Source organism: Oppia nitens, unplaced genomic scaffold, assembly GCF_028296485.1.
Source record: "Oppia nitens isolate AA-2021 unplaced genomic scaffold, nextdenovo-longstitch-racon4-pilon3 scaffold1_pilon_pilon_pilon, whole genome shotgun sequence".
Lineage (NCBI taxonomy): Eukaryota > Metazoa > Arthropoda > Arachnida > Sarcoptiformes > Oppiidae > Oppia > Oppia nitens.
Window position 1 is genome coordinate 5,198,608 of NW_026533199.1, and position 22,207 is coordinate 5,220,814.

At 28.7% G+C, this 22,207-nt stretch overlaps 6 protein-coding genes across 6 annotated transcripts; 3 read left to right on the forward strand and 3 right to left on the reverse strand.

Annotated features, from left to right (window-relative positions):
• Window positions 1–575: 575 nt before the first annotated feature.
• Window positions 576–2,636, reverse strand: LOC128951763 (GATA zinc finger domain-containing protein 7-like). Its single transcript, XM_054297033.1, has one exon. The coding sequence runs from the start codon at window positions 2,197–2,199 to the stop codon at window positions 622–624; it is 1,578 nt and encodes a 525-aa protein (XP_054153008.1). The 5' UTR covers window positions 2,200–2,636; the 3' UTR covers window positions 576–621.
• An 8,837-nt stretch (window positions 2,637–11,473) lies between these two features.
• On the reverse strand, window positions 11,474–12,844 carry LOC128953048 (peroxisome assembly protein 12-like). The gene is made up of 4 exons (XM_054298546.1): window positions 12,573–12,844; window positions 11,802–12,494; window positions 11,654–11,733; window positions 11,474–11,591 (listed from the first exon to the last, which is right to left on the reverse strand). Exons 1-4 carry the CDS (start codon window positions 12,708–12,710, stop codon window positions 11,474–11,476), a joined length of 1,029 nt encoding a protein of 342 aa, XP_054154521.1. The 5' UTR covers window positions 12,711–12,844.
• A 45-nt stretch (window positions 12,845–12,889) lies between these two features.
• LOC128953050 (40S ribosomal protein S12, mitochondrial-like) lies at window positions 12,890–13,705 on the forward strand. The gene is made up of 2 exons (XM_054298547.1): window positions 12,890–13,095; window positions 13,177–13,705. The coding sequence occupies exons 1-2, from the start codon at window positions 13,011–13,013 to the stop codon at window positions 13,662–13,664; spliced, it is 573 nt and encodes a 190-aa protein (XP_054154522.1). The 5' UTR covers window positions 12,890–13,010; the 3' UTR covers window positions 13,665–13,705.
• A 209-nt stretch (window positions 13,706–13,914) lies between these two features.
• On the forward strand, window positions 13,915–15,387 carry LOC128966340 (uncharacterized). The gene is made up of 6 exons (XM_054313188.1): window positions 13,915–14,160; window positions 14,449–14,591; window positions 14,752–14,811; window positions 14,881–15,090; window positions 15,148–15,269; window positions 15,355–15,387. The coding sequence occupies exons 1-6, from the start codon at window positions 14,072–14,074 to the stop codon at window positions 15,385–15,387; spliced, it is 657 nt and encodes a 218-aa protein (XP_054169163.1). The 5' UTR covers window positions 13,915–14,071.
• A 457-nt stretch (window positions 15,388–15,844) lies between these two features.
• LOC128953047 (BTB/POZ domain-containing protein 9-like) lies at window positions 15,845–18,304 on the reverse strand. Its single transcript, XM_054298545.1, has 3 exons — window positions 16,792–18,304; window positions 16,415–16,498; window positions 15,845–16,345 (listed from the first exon to the last, which is right to left on the reverse strand). The coding sequence occupies exons 1-3, from the start codon at window positions 18,083–18,085 to the stop codon at window positions 15,879–15,881; spliced, it is 1,845 nt and encodes a 614-aa protein (XP_054154520.1). The 5' UTR covers window positions 18,086–18,304; the 3' UTR covers window positions 15,845–15,878.
• Window positions 18,305–18,412: 108 nt separating this feature from the next.
• On the forward strand, window positions 18,413–21,592 carry LOC128952892 (sec1 family domain-containing protein 1-like). Its single transcript, XM_054298351.1, has 5 exons — window positions 18,413–18,657; window positions 18,739–18,898; window positions 18,971–20,522; window positions 21,256–21,321; window positions 21,482–21,592. Exons 1-5 carry the CDS (start codon window positions 18,621–18,623, stop codon window positions 21,590–21,592), a joined length of 1,926 nt encoding a protein of 641 aa, XP_054154326.1. The 5' UTR covers window positions 18,413–18,620.
• The last annotated feature ends 615 nt before the right edge of the window (window positions 21,593–22,207 follow it).

The following is a 22,207-nucleotide window of genomic DNA, read 5'->3' on the forward strand; positions in this document are numbered from 1 at the left end:
TTAACCATTGTATGAATATTTAAAAAAGTCAGATATTATTACCCAATAAATTATTATACAGTGATTATCATCTTATAAATTATTATCAACTATTAAATACAATTATATAAAAGTTGCAAATAAGATGAGTTGCACATTGAATAGTATAGTAAAATACAACCTTAAAGGGAGTGACTTGAGGAGTGGTTTATACAATACTATATAATAGTCTATATTACTGTACATTAGTGTATAAAGAATACGGTACTATATTTTATGGTAGAGTACTGGTTAGGACAACATTTTTGCTAACCGTTCTTTAAAAAAAAGCTTACAGTCCTCAAAACAATCTTCAAATATATACTATTTTTATATTTCATTAGTATTTTAATATTTTCTAGCGTTTAATTATAATTAACAATTACCAATAAAAATATGCAATCTTACAAATATATTTATTATTTAAAAAAATTTTAAAATAGGCAAATATTTTGAATCATTAGTTTTTATTAATAATCTTTACCACAAATACTAAAAATAATTTATATATATATATATATATTTATATATATGTTATGACAATTAAATCAATTTTATGACGTGATATATCTATATAAATATTAATATATACTGATTGGACAGTTAGCTACTATATAGAAGACATCTAAGTTTGTTAGTTTCACTCTTGAGTTGTGCGATTTCAACCCTAAGTTTAAGATTTTCCTGTTCAAGAAAAGCGGCTCTAATGGCGATCTCGTCTTCTTTAGCTCTTCGGGCATCTCTCGATCGTTTTGCTGCTTCGTTGTTCTTTCGTCTTCTTTCCCAATAAGCGTCATCTTTGAGATCTTCTGGCAGCGGACGACCTCTTTTGCGTAACGCTGAAGCAGAAAGATGTTGATTATGACTGTGCTGTAGCTGATCATCATTGCTATCGTCACTAATATTGTGTCCATTTTCCAATTTAGAGCTACAGTTTAAGGCCATTGACCCCACATCTGCCTCACCAGAAGATGAGTTTCCACTGGAATTTCCATTAGAGTATTGAGACGTGTCGTCTGTAGTATTAATATGAGATGCCGTAGACATGGGTTGCAATGAACCGTTCATTTTAGGGTTCATAATGGGTATCACTTGTTGTTTCGGAGGTGTTGTCGATTGACAAACATTTTGATTCATATAAATTGAATTTTGATTTAAATTGTTATCATTTGTACCGTTATTATTGCCGTTTGAATTGATAGGTGGAGAAGCTAATGATGCACTGGTAGTCTGTGTACTATTCTTTGGCATCGATTGCTGACCATCTGATGTTCTTCGCGTCTGTTCGTGAGTGCTCTTACGTGAGACAAGCATTTGTTCCCTAAATTGTAAGTACGCCTGATCTGAGGCGGTGGCCATTATTGATTGCGTGGCAATAGCTTCGGGAGTCATTGGCATTTGTAGTCCATGTAATGCATAATAATTCATTGGAATGGATAAGGGGTCGCGCGGGTAGGCTTTAAATGGACGGTTATGTTTGAGAGAACGCTTAGCCGTGTCATTAACAGCCAATGAGGCCATATGGGAGGCAGTGGTCAACAAACCACCTGATGTACCAAATCGGTCAATACCTGTGGAACTCGGAGAATGTGGGAAATGCATTTCCACCTGATTTAAGGGACCCATTCCTATAGGAGATACACTTCCGGTTGGACTCAATGGCGAATTGTGTCGTTCACCAAATGGTGTTATCGACTGTAGGTTTTTTGCCTGCGGTGGTGACGATACCGACAATATAGGCAAACTCTGACCATTATATCGTTGAGCATTTTCGGCGGCACTTAACTGCTGTTGAATTGACAGAGCATTGGCTGAACTTTTATTAGATACAAGTTTTCCCGTTGGCGTTGAAATAAGATTTCCGGTTAAGAGTTGACATAATACTTGGTTTGAGTTGTGATGATTGTTCGGGTTGTGCTCTGGCGGTGATGGCGATGGAGTTGTAAAGCAATTAGTGACCGATGGCTCTCTTGATGATGACTTGTTTGTAAGCGGACGAGACTTTTCTTCTTTATCGGTCGAGTGTCTGTCCCGTCTTTTGCCATTTACTTCTTGTTTTACATTAATGTTGGTCAGCGATGGTGTGGACGGCGGACGAGCTTTAGCCGAAAAGTCCAATGGCTGGTCATAGGACTCGTCTGAATTAGGAGAGTATTGGTTGACTGTGCCGTTGGTTAACATTGCTTATAGATGTAGTGTTGGTGTAGTTGTTGTCAAGTTGTGGACACAACTGTTTGGTGAACCCTTTAGTTCCCAAAATGTGATTATTATATGATATGTAGTGTTGTGTGTGTTGTATGCAAAACACGTAACGCTAGTCCACACACAACACACTGTTATATGTGCTTATAGTGTGGTAATGCCTGTAATGCCTGTAATACCAGTACAGGCAGTACTCTCAACCTAACAACCAATGAGCGAACCGGGCGTACACTATAACCCTCTGAATACTAAAAACAAGCATTTATTGCATCCAACACTTCCAACACTTCCAATACTTACTAAACTTAAACCCTTTCCCTTTCAATAAACACTAAACAATAAAAGCAATGCAATAAACTGTAAGGCGAGGGGAGAGCAGCGTTAGGTTTGAGCAAAAACACCCTGTGCTGTGTCTCAATGTGTTGTAGGACTTAAATAATTGAAATTTATTTATTAAATTAATTACTCCAAAATAACTACATTTTTTGATTGCATTTCATATTTTAGTAATATTATATATGCAGTATTAATATTCACATATCAAGTAGTCGACCACCAGTTTGACTGTCCAACTATGTCTAACCAATAGAGCACAGTTAGCTTTTATATAGACCTTGAGCTTTGCACCGATAGCTTCAATGATTGCCAGTAACGAGTGTGTAATGTATGGACATTTAAACAGTTATTGTCCATTCAGTCAGTCTATTTGAATTAGAAAATAGCCGGTGCTATAAAATGACATATAAGGCACAGTCATAACCGTAAGTATTGAATCAACACTACGAGTCTTCAACCCTAATATTACACACACTGGACATCGGCTATATATATAGGGAAATAGAGAGAGCACTGGGAGTCGGGGATAGGCAGCTGTTACCGTTCAATTGGTATCGGGTTATGATAGGAAAGAGAGGAGTTTGTATGACGAATATATTGACAATATATGCCATATATTATTGATGTTAGCAATACATTGATAACTATTTTTAGTGACAAAAACTCACTGAATATTCTCAAAACTAATACATGAAAAGTATTTTAGCATTTTTTACAATCATTGAGAAATGGCTATTGTCTAACTGTCCAATGATTTTTCATTACAAATACATTTGATATACAAATATACATCAAATGTAATCATAAATTATTTTTTTTGGTACCAAAACCTGATATATGCATGAATTGAGATTTCAAAATAAAAGGGTAACAATAAATATGAAAATTTATATAATGAATAACCATTTATAGCATATGAAGCAAACGTTACATTTTTATTGAATAGTTTTTTATATGAAAGTTAGATTCTCGTCACTGACCACTGGTCTCACTTACAAAGCAATCATATGTTTGACAATCAAAACCACTGATCATTACAATGATTGCCAAATGCATTGATTGATTAAAGTTTTACTATTTTTAGCAAATTTTTCAAAAACATTTATAACATAACAATTTTTTCGCTTTTGTTATAATTCATTGCTTATAGAAAATACTCGCTTATTGTATTAAACTGTTGATCAATGTTATAGTAATCATGCAAAATATTAGCCGTTATATTAAAGATAGAATTATCTATTTAACCAATAATTTACAAACAACTTAAACTTTTTTTAAAACTTTAAATAATAGGCAAATAATTTTAAAACCTCAATGTTTGTGATTTATTAGAAAAAAATAATTAAATTTCAAGATTACTGCTGTGAAGCACATAATTTAGTTTTTCACTCAACTTTTTGACTATTAAGTTGATTAGATGTAATGTTAAGTATAATTTTGTAATCGAGATATAATATATATATATATGTTGTAAAATTCATGTAATATTTATCTCATATTTTGGAAAGTTTTGCAAATAATATTCAATACTTATTTCTTTCTTACTTTTAGTTAACAATGATTACCATATTTAGAAAGTTGAATAAACTTTTGTGCACACAATATGTATTCAATAAGTGTTATTGAAAATTATAGATTTTGGTGCCTTAAAGGGTTTTACAATATTCTTGTATATAACATATAAACACCGGTCATCACCAGTTGCTATGCTTTTTAATGTTATTCAGTGTCCATAACTATTGACCATAAGTTTGCTTTTAGGTATAACTCTTTCTTCTTGAAAAATGAGTTATTATTCATATTTTCAAAAGTATTTCCACAAAAATGCATAATATATTGCATACAAGCATTTTGTTGTTTACTTCAAAATCAGCTAACAGTGCGATAGAGAGGAAAGCTATTTTTGGGTAAACTCTGTCCTTCAAATGAGAGAAAGGACTGGTCATTGCAATTAAAGTGCTGCCAGTGTTTAACCCCTTTGCTGCCCTGTTATCCCCTTATGGTCTAACTCTCCCTAACTCTTCAATACATAGTTTAGGTAAACATTTTTACATTTTGTTCGCATAAGTCTTATAGATATATATATATATATATATATTGCAGTCAGACTGGCGACCACTACACAGCATAGGCAACAGTGCTGTATAACCGGCTGTCCACTAGTTGACGACTATAGTATCAACCCCTTTATATCCCCTATTAATGTAAAGCCACTGGCGAGTAAAGGCTTATGTATATGCCTTTACATATAAGTTAGAGTTATCTCATGCTTGAGGCATAAGCACTGGTCAGTTGTGATGCGAAAGTACTGTTCAATACACACAATATGTATACAACAGGGCGTAACTTCCTTACCAGTGCCCTAACAATCTTACAGTACTGATAACGCATTGCTTGCTATGCCATCAACTCTAACACTACTCTGCTTTCTATCTTTAGCTATATTGACACTGCACTGACCAAAGCTGATAGCATTGGGTATATGAGCTGTTTCTCTGGTCAGTTACCCCTTAAGATGAGGATATAAAAGAGGGTCATCTAAGAGGTTATGTCTTTTGAGACCTAACCCCTCACATACTCTTCCCAACAAACTGCCACACATACATACATACATGCATACACACACACACACACACACTATCGCACACTTTCCTAATCTTCTATCCCTTTGGGTTCAGCCAAAAGGCAACTATTCCTACAACTCTTGCAAAGGGTTTCGTTGTTTGTTAGCAAAAAGGAAGTCCGCAATAAGTCTTACAAAAAAAGACTCATTTTTACAAAAAAAAAATATATTCACTATTTTTGGCACTTATTATGAGTTATGAGAATGACATGAGTATAGTGTTTGAAATGGTTATTGAACTCAAAATTCATCATAACTTTTGTCAATCACTATAATCTCATTCATTCCATACAACTTACAGTACAGTATAATATGTATAACTTTTGAATGTATATATAATTTATAACATATGTATATTTATTTTTTTTAAATACTTATTTTTTAAATTAAAAAAATATTTTTATAATTTTGACACTTTCAACTAAAATCTATCAATATATCCAACATTAAAATGATAAAACTGTATATAATTATTTTATTAACAGTGTATTTTTATTTTAATGATTTAATCTATAAAAATTTTACTGTATAAATTGTACATGTATTCATTACATTTAAAATACTATATATTGTATACATTTTCATTTAATTTTACATTAACTACAGCACAATATTAATGAATTATTAAATATTTTTAGCTAAGAATTTTGCAATAATAATAATAATCTAAAAATAAATATTGTGTTGAATATTAAACGTCTGTTTCAATATTGTAATCAATAATAAAATATCAGTTATTATAATTTATAGTACAGTGTATTATTATTTGATGTAAAACTTGTTTTATTTAACTGTTATGACATATAGTTTTTCGGTTATATAAAAATATTGGAAATATATATGTAATAACATTGTAATATGTAATACCTATAATTAATAACAGGTGACAATAGACCATAAACTATGAGTTGGCCTGTCGTGACCTACTGGGGTGATAGTATTGGTTGCCCGGAGACAAAAGGTCGCAATTTGATGTGTGTTTGTGCCACACATTTATGTGTCAAATATGATTTGTATTCAATTGATATATTCATTCAATTATAAGCACATTATGTGAGAATACATGTGTTTATCAAATGCTCTTTCCCTTCACTAAACTTCATAAACCACTGACTGTGTGTTAGGACTCAAACCACTGGAATCACTGGCTTTCAATACATTCATAAATATATATTTTCAATACTCTCTCTCTCTCACACACACTCACTCACAATCCCATCAAATTGTAAGGCAACAAAAACATAAATTGATTGTATGTATATATATATATTATCAATAAATATGCAATAATGGCATAATAGCTATTTATATAATATAATCTATTGTTAACATTAACCACATAAGTATATAATCTACATACAGTATACATAACCATAATATTTATTGAAGTTTCCTCGTTGTAAAACCTATATATTGCACGCAATATATAAACAATTTTTGTGAAAAAGAGAGTGATTTTATAGTTTGAAAGTACAGTACTTTTGAACAAAATTCTCTAAAAATACAATACTTTTTACATTTTGTTTGTAGTTTTTAGTGTATATATTCCACCCAATTGTCGCTACAATTACAACATAAATCACAGTTTTATTGTCACTATATGTTAATGCATGGGCTGGTTATGCCCACCGTATAGTAAAGTGGGCATAAAGTCTCTCTCTCTCTCTCTCTCTCATAGCAATTGTAAAGCAAAAGACAGTGAGAGTGATAAACAAGCTTTTAGTCGGTGTTGTTGTACATCAATGTATTGTATGCATTGTATAAACTAATAGACTATTAAATTTTAAGTTAAATAAAGAAAGAAAAAGTGGACGAAAAGTGCTTAACTCTCGCTTTTTATCAAATGTTTATTTTCACATACATATAGTTTTAAATAAATTACAGATATAAATGGTGATAATCAAATACAATTTTTTTAATTTTAAATTATTTAATAAAAATTTAGTATTAAAAACATATTAAATAATGAAACAACTAATATAACTTAAAATTAATATTGGAAATATGTTTTGATATAAACAATCTGAGTCTATGGCAATGATAATCATAAATGCATTTAATAACAATATAAATACTTAACACGTTGGCAATAATCTGCTTCTAATATAAAGTGGTCCATAATTATTATGGGCTCAGGGAGTTGGATATGAGACCATCATTTCAAGTGATAAGAACAACCATAAAGTTATTGAATACTAGAGTTTATTGACATTTATCTCAAACATTACAGTAATCTGCGATCAAAGCCCTACTTATTTGTCACAGCAAAGGGTAGTCCAAACATGGATTTTAGCCTAACATTTATATGATATAAATTATATCCTTTATATCCCCCATCCCTTAACCCTTTCAATACTAATAAAAGTTTTTATTAACACAAACAGTAAACTATAGTCTATAGATTTCTCCATTAATTTATATTTGTTATGCTCTTAACAATAGAGTTTCATTAAACGTTCAGCAAATTTATTAAATAAAATATAAATTCTATCAATACATTAAAATTCTAATAAACATATAATTGAATAAAATTATTTTTATAATTATTAAACTATTTATCAAATTTATCATATTACAATAAAGTAAAATTATTTTTAAATATTAATCTTTATTTAAAAATTAATATATAATATATATTATATATTAATACTTATAAAAATCTGTAACAAAATACTGTTTCTGTTTTTTACAATAACTTTAGATAATAAAAATAAAACAGTATTATTTTTTAATATTAGTTTTATTGAACAGATAATATAAAAAAGTTTCTCATCTATATATTATGGCTCAGGGATGCATATCTGAAAAAAACTATAAGATATATTCCAATTTAGTAAAAACCAAATTATATAACATTAGTAATTGTTTAATAGTTTATTTATACTTTTAATTAAGATATAACCATACTTTTTCTGATTTTGAGTTTAGATTCTTATAAAATATTAATGAATAAATACAAATAAAAAGCACTGAATAGTTTGACTGTGAATATGTGAGTTTAATTTAATTAAGAGTTAATTTATACATTTGGTCCGTAGATAATGAATTACAGTATATGTAAAATACAAAAATTTAGAAAAAAGTCTGACTATACTAATAAAAACAGTGATATAAACTTTTTATCAATAATTATAATTAGTTAACAAAACAAAATGTAAAAACATGTAATTTACACATTTGTTTAAATTAGTAATAAAATAAAGGCATCATTAAAACAATTCGCAGAATTTAAATAATAGTTAATTTGTTAATGAAATGAAGCAAAACTTTAAGACAACAAATTCATTGTTTATATATACATATATACAGTATATATGAATCTCTTGTTTCAAAAGAGTGGCACAACTTTTACCACTAAATTCCCTGAATTTCTTAAAGTTTATCGAACTCTTCGTTTTTCTAATGAATATTTGTCACCAAAAGTCACTTCAATACAGTTCTGTTGAATATTCATATGAATTGTTCAATAATTTAGAGCACACTATACATGAATGTATATATATATATATATATATATATATGTATACCGGTATATATATGTGTGTGTATGTGTATGTATGTATGTRTGTGTGTGTATGTATGTGTGTGTATGTATGTGTGTGTATGTATGTGTGTGTATGTATGTGTGTGTGTATGTATGTGTGTGTGTGTATGTGTGTGTATGTGTATGTATGTGTGTGTATGTATGTGTGTGTGTATGTATGTGTGTGTGTGTGTATGTGTGTGTATGTATGTGTGTGTGTATGTATGTGTGTGTGTATGTATGTGTGTGTGTATGTATGTGTGTGTGTATGTATGTGTGTGTACAATTTATAATTAGCAAAATATGTTAATATAAATAGAAAATAAATGGGAAAACTGAAAGAAGAGAGAGAGAGAGAGAGAGAGAGAGAGAGAGAGAGAGAGAGAGAGAGAGAGAGAGAGAGAGAGCATTAATAAAGATATTAGTCTTTTGTATGTCAATTGAAAGATAGTGAAGAATTGTCTTACAATTATAAGGAAAGGGAGTATAAGGTACAGACTGTAGAGTACTATACTGTAAGCTAAACAGCACTAATAATCATACAATACTTTGACTCTGTAATGACCCGTTTTTGCAGTTATATTGTGTGATAAATTTATTAATATTATTGTAGATATAAAAAGCAAACACAACTGCCTAACAATTTGAATAAAAATATTGTACATAACTTTAACTTTATTTTTATTATCAAACAAATGTGTTTGTGATATGTATTTCCAATAATTTATGTAAATAGCAATATATGTGACAAATAATTACACTATTATTCCAATAAAATATTATGTCCTTAACCTTGAATTATAGTCCAAATCAACAAATCTTACCAAATATTTACGAGATTTTTGTTTATGACTTTAAAGATATACTTTGTATTGAATATTGTATATAATGTAAAATCCATTTAAAGTTATTTTTAAACTCTTTTATCTTTAAGAAATGGTAGGCAATGACTATACGAGAAAGTTGTCGCCAACTGTTGGCATTTCAATTGTTTTTAACATTCAAACATTTACAGTACATAATATGTACTAAATTTATTAAATACATATACATACAGATAATAACATACAATATATGAATATTTTAAATAAAATAGTTTAAAATTTTTTATATTACCAAAATATATAAATAATTAATAATTCGTCAATATTTTTAAATTATTCTATGATATCTATCAAATTCATAATTATTTATCTGATTTTTTACAATATAATAACAAATTTGTATTATCTATTAGTAATAGACTATTACAATCATATTTTATAATTTGTAAATAGCTATATAAATTGATTAAATAAAATTAAGATATATACTGTATATACTATACAATATAAACTCTAAATATTACTGTATATACGAGTCGTATATGTATAATACGACAAAATTAAAACTAATATAAATTATTGATAACTCTTTAATATTGGGTTTGTTTTCAGATAGTTTTCTAACTAATCTTCAAATACTAAGAATTTTATAACAAATAAACTTAAAAATATGTCAATAATTAATATATATATTTATTTATCATATTAAGATAAGTTATCTTTTTATTATTTATTATAATATAAACATTTTAAAAGTGTTGATCAACTGTTGATATTGTTTACAATATTTTACAGAATTGAAAGGATTATTTGGTTCTAAGAACCCAATGGTAAGAAAACTCTTATTAACGAAGAGAACGAAAGAGAGAGAGAGAGGATTGAGATCTAATCAGTTTATTTGCTTAAGTTATACTAACAAATATAAAACATTGTTATTAATATATAATTTTTATATATTTAAACAATTTTTTTAAAAAGAAATACATTTAAATCTAAATAATTTCCTATAAAACTATCCTATAAATTATATACGACATACCGTATGACATAATAGATTATAAAATAAATACTTTACGAAATACATGTTTTTTACACAAACTTAAATGTTTTGCAGTAAAGTTATACTATTATACAGTACTACTGTTGAATATAGTGTAAATTTTATAGTATATTTATCACCAAAATTATTGTATTTATTAAAAACATTTTTGCTTTATAAATATTATGAATTATATTAAATAGTTTATATATTTATTAACAAATATAACAGAAAATTATGTCATTTTTTTTAATTTTATTGTTTTACTGTAACAGACAATTATTCAATAAACAGTAGAGTAAACAATAAGCATACTTACATTTTACAACATTATTGTTTCCAAAATGGTAAAAATAAATTCACATTTTTATAATAGTAAAAGAAATCGGTATATATCGGGATATATACAATATATATTCACTTAATGTATATATATATATATGTAGTTCAGAGGTTTTGTGTATTTTTTTGATAACCTTTTTGTAATATTAGCCTAACATTTGTTTGAATTCTCAGCACTCATGCGTTTTGTTAAACATATAAAAAATTATTAGCCATTGAAGTATTAGATATTTTAAATTAATCAATCCTATAATTTTTACGCTCACCGTACGTTTTTTACACAATATATATAACAACTCAAAATATTATATAACATAAAAAATTATTTATTTTGACAATATTTTGATTCAATTTTTCAGTGATAATAATTTATATTATATAAAAAAATAAAAAATTAATACTTAATAAATTTAACTTCATTCTCAATTCTATTTAATTTTATAGAAACGTTATTACCGGTAATGTTACATATAATAAAAATATCAAACAAAATAGTAAAATTTACTGTATTATTGAATTATTGTAAATTATGTTTTAGAAAAATATTATTATTATTAATTAAAAATTCATTGTTCGGGTGGATATAACTTAATAATTTGATCAGCGGTTGATGGATAACCAGTGACCGGACATTGGCTAGTAATCCGCAAATGATTTACAATACATGAGTAACAAAATACAAACCTATTTTTTAAAATATAATTAATTAATTATAATTAATGTTAAATTTTAAAATATATATTTACCCTGATGTCATAAGTGCCGTATCATTTTGTCGCATATTTAAACAAATGGGACATTTTTCAATGGGCACATTAATCTCCATCTGTTTAAATGATATTTAACTAAATTGTAATTAAATGTATACTTTTAAAAAACCTAAATAAAAAATACTTTTTGTGGTGCGGGTGGTATAGATAACGGTGCAAAACTATGGTTAAACATATCAGTATTGTACCAATACTCGAGAAATTGTATGAAAAAAGCGCTGACAGATAAAAACCCTCCGAAACCTTTTGACAAACATTTGGTACTATTCAGTGATAGCCTCGATAAATATGATAACCAATTGTCATTGTTGTCAATGGTATTCAAATTGTCATTAATTTGATTTAAGTCTTCTTCTCCTAAATTAATTAGTTTTACATTTGATAGTCTTAAAAGTGGTGAGTGATAACCATTTTGACCGACAGTATAACTAATTTCATAATATAAAGTAAATAATTGGCCGAATATACGAACCATTGGATATGTCTTTAGAAAAAATTCTTTTAATTCTTGTCGTGAATTATCAACGGATTGTGACTCTAATTGTCTTAACTTAAGGTTTTCGTATAAAGACTCAAATTTAGTCTTTAAATATGGAAATAATGTCAAAACAATTAATGAACTATAAAAGTGTTTGTTTTTTAAGACACTATTAATGCCATCGTTTGAAATCCGTTTAAGACTATAAAAATGTTCGGCAAAAGAGGCGTTGAATGCTTTCAAATGAGACCATTGGACACAAACACTAAACAAGAAGTAAAGTTCATCGAAGTTCTTGTAAAGAAACCAAAACTTTTGGTTATTATTTGAATACAAAATCTGCGAAAAACAACAAATTATTAACAATTGATTACTGATTGCATACTATAGTAAAGTATCGTATCGTCAAAGACTTACATTAATCAGATAATTAGCGGCTCTCCTGAGTCCAGTGTCCAAACTCTGTTGGGCTAACACTTCAAATATTGATGGACTCGTGTCCGATGTGACCACCGATTGAGCATTAATTTTGTTGGCCGCCGACGACTCACTCATTGTCGACAATTGTCTTATTTGTTATATATTAGTATCAAACAGTTGACTACCAAAAGCCGATTTGTCCGCAAAGTGTAATCAAATGTTAAGTTTTGTTGCAATCAATTCATAGCAAACATACGGCCTTTCGTGACATTAATGTGTTTACAATGACTGCACTGAACTCTAGCGTCGATCACAACAATTGTAATCACATGTATAGTCAATACAAACATTGATTTAGTTTTTTAAATTACCCGTAAATTGCAATCAATTTTTGATATATTTATTTGTAATCATTTTTTAAGTTTACATATAAATATGTTTTCATCGGTGGTATCGTATCTATGGAGAGGACAGCATATGATTGGCAATCCTTTGAAGACATTAAGTCAAATAACTAATAGTAAGTCTAAATTAATATGATATATGATATGATATTTCTTTGCAATTTAATTCACTTACCATTGTTTTGATGATATTTCAGAGCTATTGATAACAGATTTTACGAGAAGATTATCTGTAAATGCATCCAATTATCAGCTGTCAAGAGATGAATCAAAAACATTTAGATCAACAGATACCGACAAATGGTGGATATCACCGGTGCGTCCGTTAGCCACTGACCAACAATGGTTTGAACAAAGACTATTGAATTTATGGCACTTAAAGAAACCAAAGTTTAGGACGAGACCAAAGCATCCGCTCGACAGTAAACCACAAATGAAAGGCGTTGTATTGAAGACATTGATTAAAAAGCCGAAGAAACCGAATTCAGCGAACAGGAAGTGTGTTCTCGTGAGACTCACGAATGGCAAAGAAAAGGTAGCATTTGTTCCGGGAGAGGGACATAACCTACAGGAACACAGTGTAGTACTCGTTCAGAAAAGACGGGTTCGCGACGTTCCCGGACTTAAGTTACGGGTTATTCGGGGCACTCGTGATTGCGCTCATGTCATCAAAAAAACACAATAACTTTATTGTATTATTTGATTTATTGTATAATATGTTAACTGTATTTAATATATATATATATATATATATATATATATATATATATATATATATATATATAATCAATTACAAAATACATGTTTTTAGAAAAAATGCAATTGAATCGTCAAAATATTTTATTTGCAATTATAGATTTATTAAACTATACATTAATTTAATAACTTTGAATATATATTATATATATACAGACTATAAATACAATATAAAAGAGAGAATATAATAAAGTTGTGAATAGTATTCAAACTTTGCTAATAAATGATTTGTATTTTGCTGTACATTAAGGTATAATTTAATGTTATTATCCGATCATTTGATTAGATGCACACAATTTGTTGTAAACAGTTCTCAAGACATCAATGATAACATAAATGATAGACAACATTACTGGCAATGAAATGGTAATTATCAACACTATTGTCACCCATGAGAACCAGTCGTTGGCTGTCAAACGTTTAAAGTAATTTATAAAAAATTTGTAATTAAATTAAATATGCAATATATCTTACAATCAAATAAATTATTAGCTGCAAATACTAAAGGCAACAAAAATAGGATCAATTGAATAATTTTCAAAACCATTATATTTGTAATTACAGATTTCAATTCATAGAAAACAATTAAAAATATTTAAATTTAACGTGAAGTTTACCCTATGTATAGTATTTAGTATACAATTATTGTCTATATTTTTTGTAATAAATAGATTTAATTTTAAATTAAATTTTATATATTGTTTAACGGTTAGTATATTCCTGGTGTTAAACATGACTAAAGGTGATAAAACTGATGAGGAATGGTGTTGGACACGAATCGGGACGACTATACGTCTCAACCGAAATAACAAATACCGGATGATAAGTGGTGTGACTCAGATTCTGTTCAATAGCTGTAAGTTTTAATATAAAATCTAATCTAACATCAAATATTAACATTATATCTTAAATTTAAAGTATTTTAATAACTATTTATAAGTTTAAATTATAATTGTAAATCTTATAAATAGTTTAGCCATAAAATACATTTAATCCCTAATTAATATTTAATTTAGGTCTTCTCGTTATAATCTTTATGCTCTTTAATTTGGTTGGAATCGCCTGTATTATCATTGGTTTGATTTTGTAAATTAAAAAAATATTTGACTAAAATGTTTAATTTATTGTCATTCACCGCCAAATAGCTAGCATTTATTTACACGACTGTCCCATCCAATCGRCAATTCCGATAACTTTGTTAGCTTTTGGCATCGGTTTAGTGATTCAATCAGTAATTTCATTAATAGTAAGCACTAATTGTGTTGATGTAAACAATTCAACGAATCAATTGGGAAATCTACTAAAAATAGTTTATTCAATCACTTCACTCATTGTTTTTGTGTCTTTTATATGGGGTTTGTCTTTAATTTTAAATAAATATTTATAATAAAATTTGATTTCAAAATTGATAGCCTGTATAGCAATCTATTCGGTGTCATCAACAGTGGATACCAATGAAGCCAATATGCAATCCGATAATTATTGCAATCATTTTTTCTATTGGTTCTCATTTGTCTTAGTGACCATCTATTTGGTGATATTTTTCTTGTTGTTGGCATTAATTTGTTGTTCATTTTGTTGTTTTCTATGTTGTTTACCATTTATTTTTGTGGTTAAAGAAACCAACGGTTCAATTCAAGTATAAAATTTAAAGCGATATTTTCAATATATAGCAAATATATTTACTTTTTAAATATAAGATACTTACTATAATTAAAAATTAAAATTGTAATTTTTATTTATATATAAATAAATGTTTTGTTTAGATATATAGTTTATTTAATAGATTTTGAATCACATCTAACATTATTATTAAATATTTTTAAAGACAATTTGTTTGACAAACTGCATGAAACACATTACCTGTTTGTTTGTATATTACCACTTATATTAACGAACATAATTAAAATTATAGTTAACATTTAACAAGAAAATGATTAATTAATTAATTGTGATTATTAATAAATACATGCAAAATATGACACGTGATTAAATTTTTCATTTCATAAAATATATAGCAAACATTCAATAACTTCTACAGTAGTTAAAAGTTGATTATTATAAAAATACCATTATTTAGTATCATCTAAAATAAGATAAGACATTCACAAACAATAACATAAAATAAGACTAAAATGATTTTTTAATTTTCAATTTCATTATTGTTTCCGTCGATATTTTCATCAACAATGTCTTCAACTGACTCTAAATTTTCTGTAATTCTTGTAATTTCTTCTTCAAGTATTTGTGATTCAGAGTCGACATCACTGTCTTCGGACATCTGTGCCGGACATTCAAAGTGCACGCAATGAAACACTTCATTAGCGCTATTATAGACACCGACGATGCGAATGAAGACAACGGGTCTTCGAGTAAATTTTAACAATTGCCACGAACGACAAAACTCTTTTCGCTTATCGGCCACAATATGCCAGTTCTGTTGGTCCACCGATATCTCAACATAATAGCTATACGAGCGCTTATCTGTATCCCATAAAAGTAATCGCATCGAGTCTATCATATATGGCTGAGCCAATTGAACGACTATAGCTCCGCTTCCCAATTGATGACATGTATAACCGGTATCCCAATCATAATTTTTCCAATCACCTGTTAATTCATATTTAGTAAATAATTAATTAATAAAAATCAAATTTATTGATTAAAAATTAAACCAACCGTTAATCAATGCATTACGAGTTCTGCTCACACCTTCTATAACATGAGCGCTATTATGAATGGTAGCCACGTTATAGCTGGGAACTACATATATCATCAAATCAATTATTACCGGTAATTCAATAATCAAAGGTTATCAAATCAATTACAAGTTTGTCAAGAGTAGCAAAACAATAAATATTAATTTAATAAAAAAAGTATATAAGTTTTAAATAGTAAAAATATTTCTTAACTTATAAACCAAAAATTACTTTATAAATTTTCTATTAAAATGAAATTACAAATCAATGGATAATAATTTGATAAAAAATAAGTTATCCACTATTAGAGTTTGGCTACTTTAGACCAACCTTTAAAATAATTAATTAATCAAATACCTAGTAATCCCCTATCGATTTCAAATTGTTTCTCAATAAACATACACTCAAAGGCTACGACATGAAACACACGATTTATGGTATTATGTGTACCAAATATTCGTACATATTTGGCAACTCTGGATGGGAAGTATAGGTATTGCCACGAACGGCACAGGTATRGCGTGTGATCAATAACACGAACCCAATCATTCAGATCCATCGAGATTTCGATATAATAAGAGTAGGCTCTCATGTCTTTATCCCATAAAAGCATTCGGATGTGATTTAATATGCATTGCATTCCCAATTGAATAACAATTCCCTGTCCAGTGCTCTCATCGATGTGATGTCGTGTAAATCCCTTTTCCATATCATAGTTATTGGAGTCTCCATCTAAAAGAGCTCTGGGATTCTCACCATAGATAACCTTTGCATTGAATCTACTACAGGCAACGTTTGTATCAGGCAATAGACAGCCCCGATAGTTGAGCTCCGAATCTCGTGATATTTGTTTCACTTGTATGGCGTCCAGTATGTCGTTTGGGTCGACTAATGATGAGTTGCGGACAGTTGTTAACAAATCTTTTACTGATATCAACGGTAATCTAATGCAAGCAATTATATCACGCAAAACATCGGGATTATCCGTCACTTGATTACGTTGTGTCCATTCATACACTGCTTGGTATATATCAATCTCTTGAGCACAAAACGAGTCGCGACTTATCATTTCTTTTAAAGAAATGGCCGATAAATTATAAAAGGCTTCGTTTCGCATCACATCCAATGCCTGCTTATCGATGAATGTCTGACAAACATCCGAAAGAGACTTCAATTGAAAAAGATTTGCCGTATCGTAGATAAGACACACGTTTCGGATGGAAAGCGTGTCCTTCAGGTAATCACAAATGGCTTTCTCGAGATCTTCAAAGCCGTATTCGTGACTCAAACCAAAGATCTCTAAAATGGTTTCTTCTTTAAAACTTTTAAGTTGAATGTGTCCGCAATATATGTATTTAAGTAGATATTTGAAGGCATGAACTGACGTCACTTTCAAATGGATCTCATTTTCCTGTGATTCCTTCATTCCTCCGTAAAGAAGTGCCCGAAAGTAATTACTTCTGGCGGCCAAAAGTACGCGATGTGCAGGAAATCGTTGGCCATCAACAACCAGAGTTATGTCACTCATATTATCACTCAAATACAGACCATTTAAATGGTCCGACAGTTTCGAGATGTGATTCACTTCGCCGACGGCCGGATCTACCACTGATGAGCCAGAGGTCGACGACTTCGGGTGACAGTCACTCATGGCATCAACCGAATTGCATGTCAACCAATAATTACCACTTTATGACCCGAAATAACCGATAAATACAATGTATGTCTGCAATGATTATCAATTGTGTCATCAAATTGACAGCAAATACACTGTTATTGACAATCAATTCAATGATTGTTTTGATTTATTGCTTAAACACTACTTTAAATGTCACAATTGACTGCATTATTCATCACTAATAACGTACACTATTTTATGATTATAACGAATACRAAACTGTAATACAAATATATTATATAATAATAAATGGGGTATTGATTGAAATCAATGCATGTTATGTGTGAATAGTCTACAAAAATGTGTCATTTATTTACAAATAGTGAGTCACTGTTTGTTTGATTACTTCCACGTTATTATTGATTACTATTTTGATGTTATTATTGGTTATTATAATCACTATATCGACACTCAATTGAGTTGTCATTTAATTAATTGATTTTTTATTTTATTGTTTTCTTAAATCAAATTAAATTAAATCCAAACAATCTGTGAATATATTAGCAAAATGTCGACAAACTTTACGGTACGGGAGAGACAAAAAAGTAAGTATCAAATACCGACATATTTGGCCACTTTTTTTGTACCAATCGATGGTTATTAACAATTATTATTATGTCTTTGAGATGCCATGAGATCCATATTGAGTCTCAACTCAATGGTAACAAAGCAGACGTCAACGGAACCGGTTTGGAAGGTCTTTATATACGACCGGTGCGGACAAGACATCGTTTCGCCGCTATTTTCTGTAAAAGAGTTACGCGAATCGGGAATTACACTTCACATGTATTGTTGTTTATATCTATTTATTTAAATATTAAAAATTTGTTTTTAATGTATTGTTTTACTGTTCAAAAGGCAACTGCATAGCGATCGCGACCCGATTCCCGATGTTCCGGCCGTTTATTTTTTGTTACCGACTGATGAAAATATAATGAGAATATGTCAAGACTTTCGGAACCATTTGTATGATCACTATTACCTTAACTTCATTAGTCCCATATCTCGACAAAAATTAGAAGAATTAGCCTCAGCTGCACTTCAGGCCAATTGTGCTAATTGTGTGACAAAAGTTTACGACCAATACTTGAATTTTATTTCTCTTGAAGAAGACATGTTTGTATTGAAACAACAGGACAAAGATCTTGTCTCTTATTATGCAATTAATAGAAGTGATGTAAAAGATACTGATATGGAGTTTGTTATCGACAATATAGTGGACAGTCTGTTTTCTGTATTTGTAACTATTGGTGTCGTTCCCATTATACGATCACCAAAGGGAAATGCAGCTGAAATGGTGGCCGAAAAGTTGGACCGAAAGATTAGAGAAAATTTAAGAGATTCACGAAATAATTTATTTACCGGAGGAGATCTGTTTGGCACTAATGTTGCCCTCACTTTTCAAAGACCACTACTTGTTATTCTTGACAGAAATATGGATATGACTACCCCTTTACATCACACGTGGACCTACCAGGCTCTGGCACACGATGTTTTAGACTTGAAGTTAAATCAGGTTCGGATTGACGAGTCGGCCGATCCCAATGCTAAACAACGCAAATCTACAGTTAAAACATATGACCTCAACCCTAATGATAAATTTTGGGAAACAAATAAAGGAAATCCATTCCCACACGTGGCTGAAGCAGTTCAGGAAGAACTCGAAGCATATCGTTCTTCTGAAGAAGAAGTTAAACGATTAAAATCAGAGATGGGTTTGGATGGAAATATAGCCGATGAAGCCATTTCATTATTATCAGACAATACCGCTAAATTGACATCAGCTGTCAGTTCATTGCCTGAACTCTTAGAAAAGAAACGATTAATTGATTTACATACAACTATTGCGACCGCCATATTGGATCACATTAAAAGTCGAAAACTTGATATTTATTTTGAAATTGAAGAGAAAATTATGTCAAAAGCAGTATTGGATAAATCGCCGCTTGAATTGATTATTGATCCAAATGCTGGACACAGATCTGACAAAATGAGATTATTTCTTATTCAATATCTGTGTGGTTTGGGTGCTGTCAGTGAATCGGAGATTAACCAGATTTTAAGTGAACTATCAGTGATAGGMTGTGATCTTAATCCATATCATTATATTAAACGATGGAAAAAGTTTAGTAAACTTGCCTTATCTGACAGTCAGTATGTGTTTCATACGGGCGGCGGTACCAAAACAGTCAGTATGTTCTCAAAACTCATGAGTCAGGGCTCACAGTTTGTAATGGAAGGCGTAAAGAATTTGGTGGTTAAAAAGCATACCCTACCCATTACCAGAATAGTAGACGCATTGATGGAAATGAAATCAGTTCCAGAAGCCGATGATTACCGATATTTTGATCCTAAAATGTTGAAAACCGTCGACAATAATAACTCTCGAAATAAGACACCTTTTCATGACGTGAGTTCTCATTTTATCCTATCTTTTGATTTACAATTTTTAATAATAATTTTTATAATTACTGTAGTATTGAATTTTGATTTTTTAGTTTTATTATATACTATAAGTTGTTTTATTAGCTACAGTATTTTGAATGATTTTATATGCAATATTCATTAATAAATGTCATTAAATTTGAAAATTAAATTGACTTAAAAAATAATTTGAATATGTTATTAAAAATCTTTATTTTGCAAAAATAATTAATATTCAGAAATTTATTTTTGAAGCCATTATATTTGTTGACGTGTTTCATAAGGTTATGTTTACTCAACTAAACCTCACAAATAGAGAGTTAGCTTTGAATTATAATTTACTACATAATCAATGATTGTTTACATTATATGAAAACTATTTGCTAAAGATATGTAAAAAATAATTAATGAGTTTAAGTCTAACTACTTATATATAGGTATATACTGTATAATATGATGATTGAAATCCAATACCCGTTTTCTCCTTGAATTTAAGTAGTTTTCAACTAAAGATTATTTAAAATGCTTTCAATTTATTATTATTATTACTTAAATTATTATAAATGAAATATTATATGTATTTCTAAGTAAATTATATTTTTTAAACTTTTCCTTATATTTATATATATTTTGATTACTAATTTTTCTCTTATTTATCTAAATGCTTAAATTTCACTCTAATTTTATGTTTTTATTATATATGTAATTCAATTCAATAGGCGATTGTATTTATGGTCGGCGGAGGAAATTATATTGAATACCAAAATCTCGTCGACTATTGTAAAGTAAGTTATCTCTTATATAGACTTAAAGTAGACATAACTGTAGTTTAGATTAGGCTATAAATTGTGATTTTCATAAATATTTATTTTACCAAAAATTATTAATTTCCATTAAATACATCAAAACTTATTGAATTTGTTTATAATAATTGTCTAAATTTAGAATAAATCTAAATCAGCGCCAAAACGTATAATCTATGGGACGACTGATCTAATGAATGCCAACCAATTTCTGAGCCAACTGTCCAAATTAGGCCAAGAAATTAATAATTAGACTTAAAATTTAAATTACATTATTGTTATTTTTACTATATATTGTCTATTTATAATTTTGGTCCATAAACTGAGTTTATACTATAGTAATTAAAACAAAGTCAATGTTTACATTTGGTAATAATATATAATTGCATTTTATTTTGTCGTTTTTTTAAAATGTAAATAAAAATATTTATAAAAAATTTATTATAATAAAATTATTAAATTAGTTATAAGTGAATAATGTTGAATATATTAATAATTATTGCGATATTTATGGTATAATATTTAACAATTTTCAAAATTAAATGTATAATTTGATTTCATTTGGTTGAATATAATTAAACTCATTTTATTTTTTGTTACAATAATTATAATATTAATAATAATAATAAAATACATAATTTATTTATTTATTTATTCACATATGATTTAATATATTTATATTTAAATATTTATAATCATTATATAAATAATAAGTAATAATAATATTTTTATAATATAATACATAACATGAAAACAAACAAAAACTTGAATCTCAAACTCTGAGATATTGATAGCATAGTGTCTCTCATTATCTCTCACTCTCTTTCAGTGGTATTGTATTGTAAATGAGTCTGAGTTTTGGGAATTC

Excerpts from the sequence above, each read along its gene's own strand:
- LOC128951763 (XM_054297033.1), bottom strand. The coding sequence starts at position 2,199 with ATGTTAACCAACGGCACAGTCAACCAATACTCTCCTAATTCAGACGAG.
- LOC128953048 (XM_054298546.1), bottom strand. The coding sequence starts at position 12,710 with ATGAGTGAGTCGTCGGCGGCCAACAAAATTAATGCTCAATCGGTGGTC. Across the intron at positions 12,495-12,572 it reads CCGCTAATTATCTGATTAAT|ATTTTGTATTCAAATAATAA; the intron begins GTAAGTCTTTGA and ends TGTTTTTCGCAG. Across the intron at positions 11,592-11,653 it reads ACGGCACTTATGACATCAGG|GTTTGTATTTTGTTACTCAT; the intron begins GTAAATATATAT and ends TTTAAAAAATAG.
- LOC128953050 (XM_054298547.1), top strand. The coding sequence starts at position 13,011 with ATGTTTTCATCGGTGGTATCGTATCTATGGAGAGGACAGCATATGATT. Across the intron at positions 13,096-13,176 it reads ATTAAGTCAAATAACTAATA|AGCTATTGATAACAGATTTT; the intron begins GTAAGTCTAAAT and ends ATGATATTTCAG.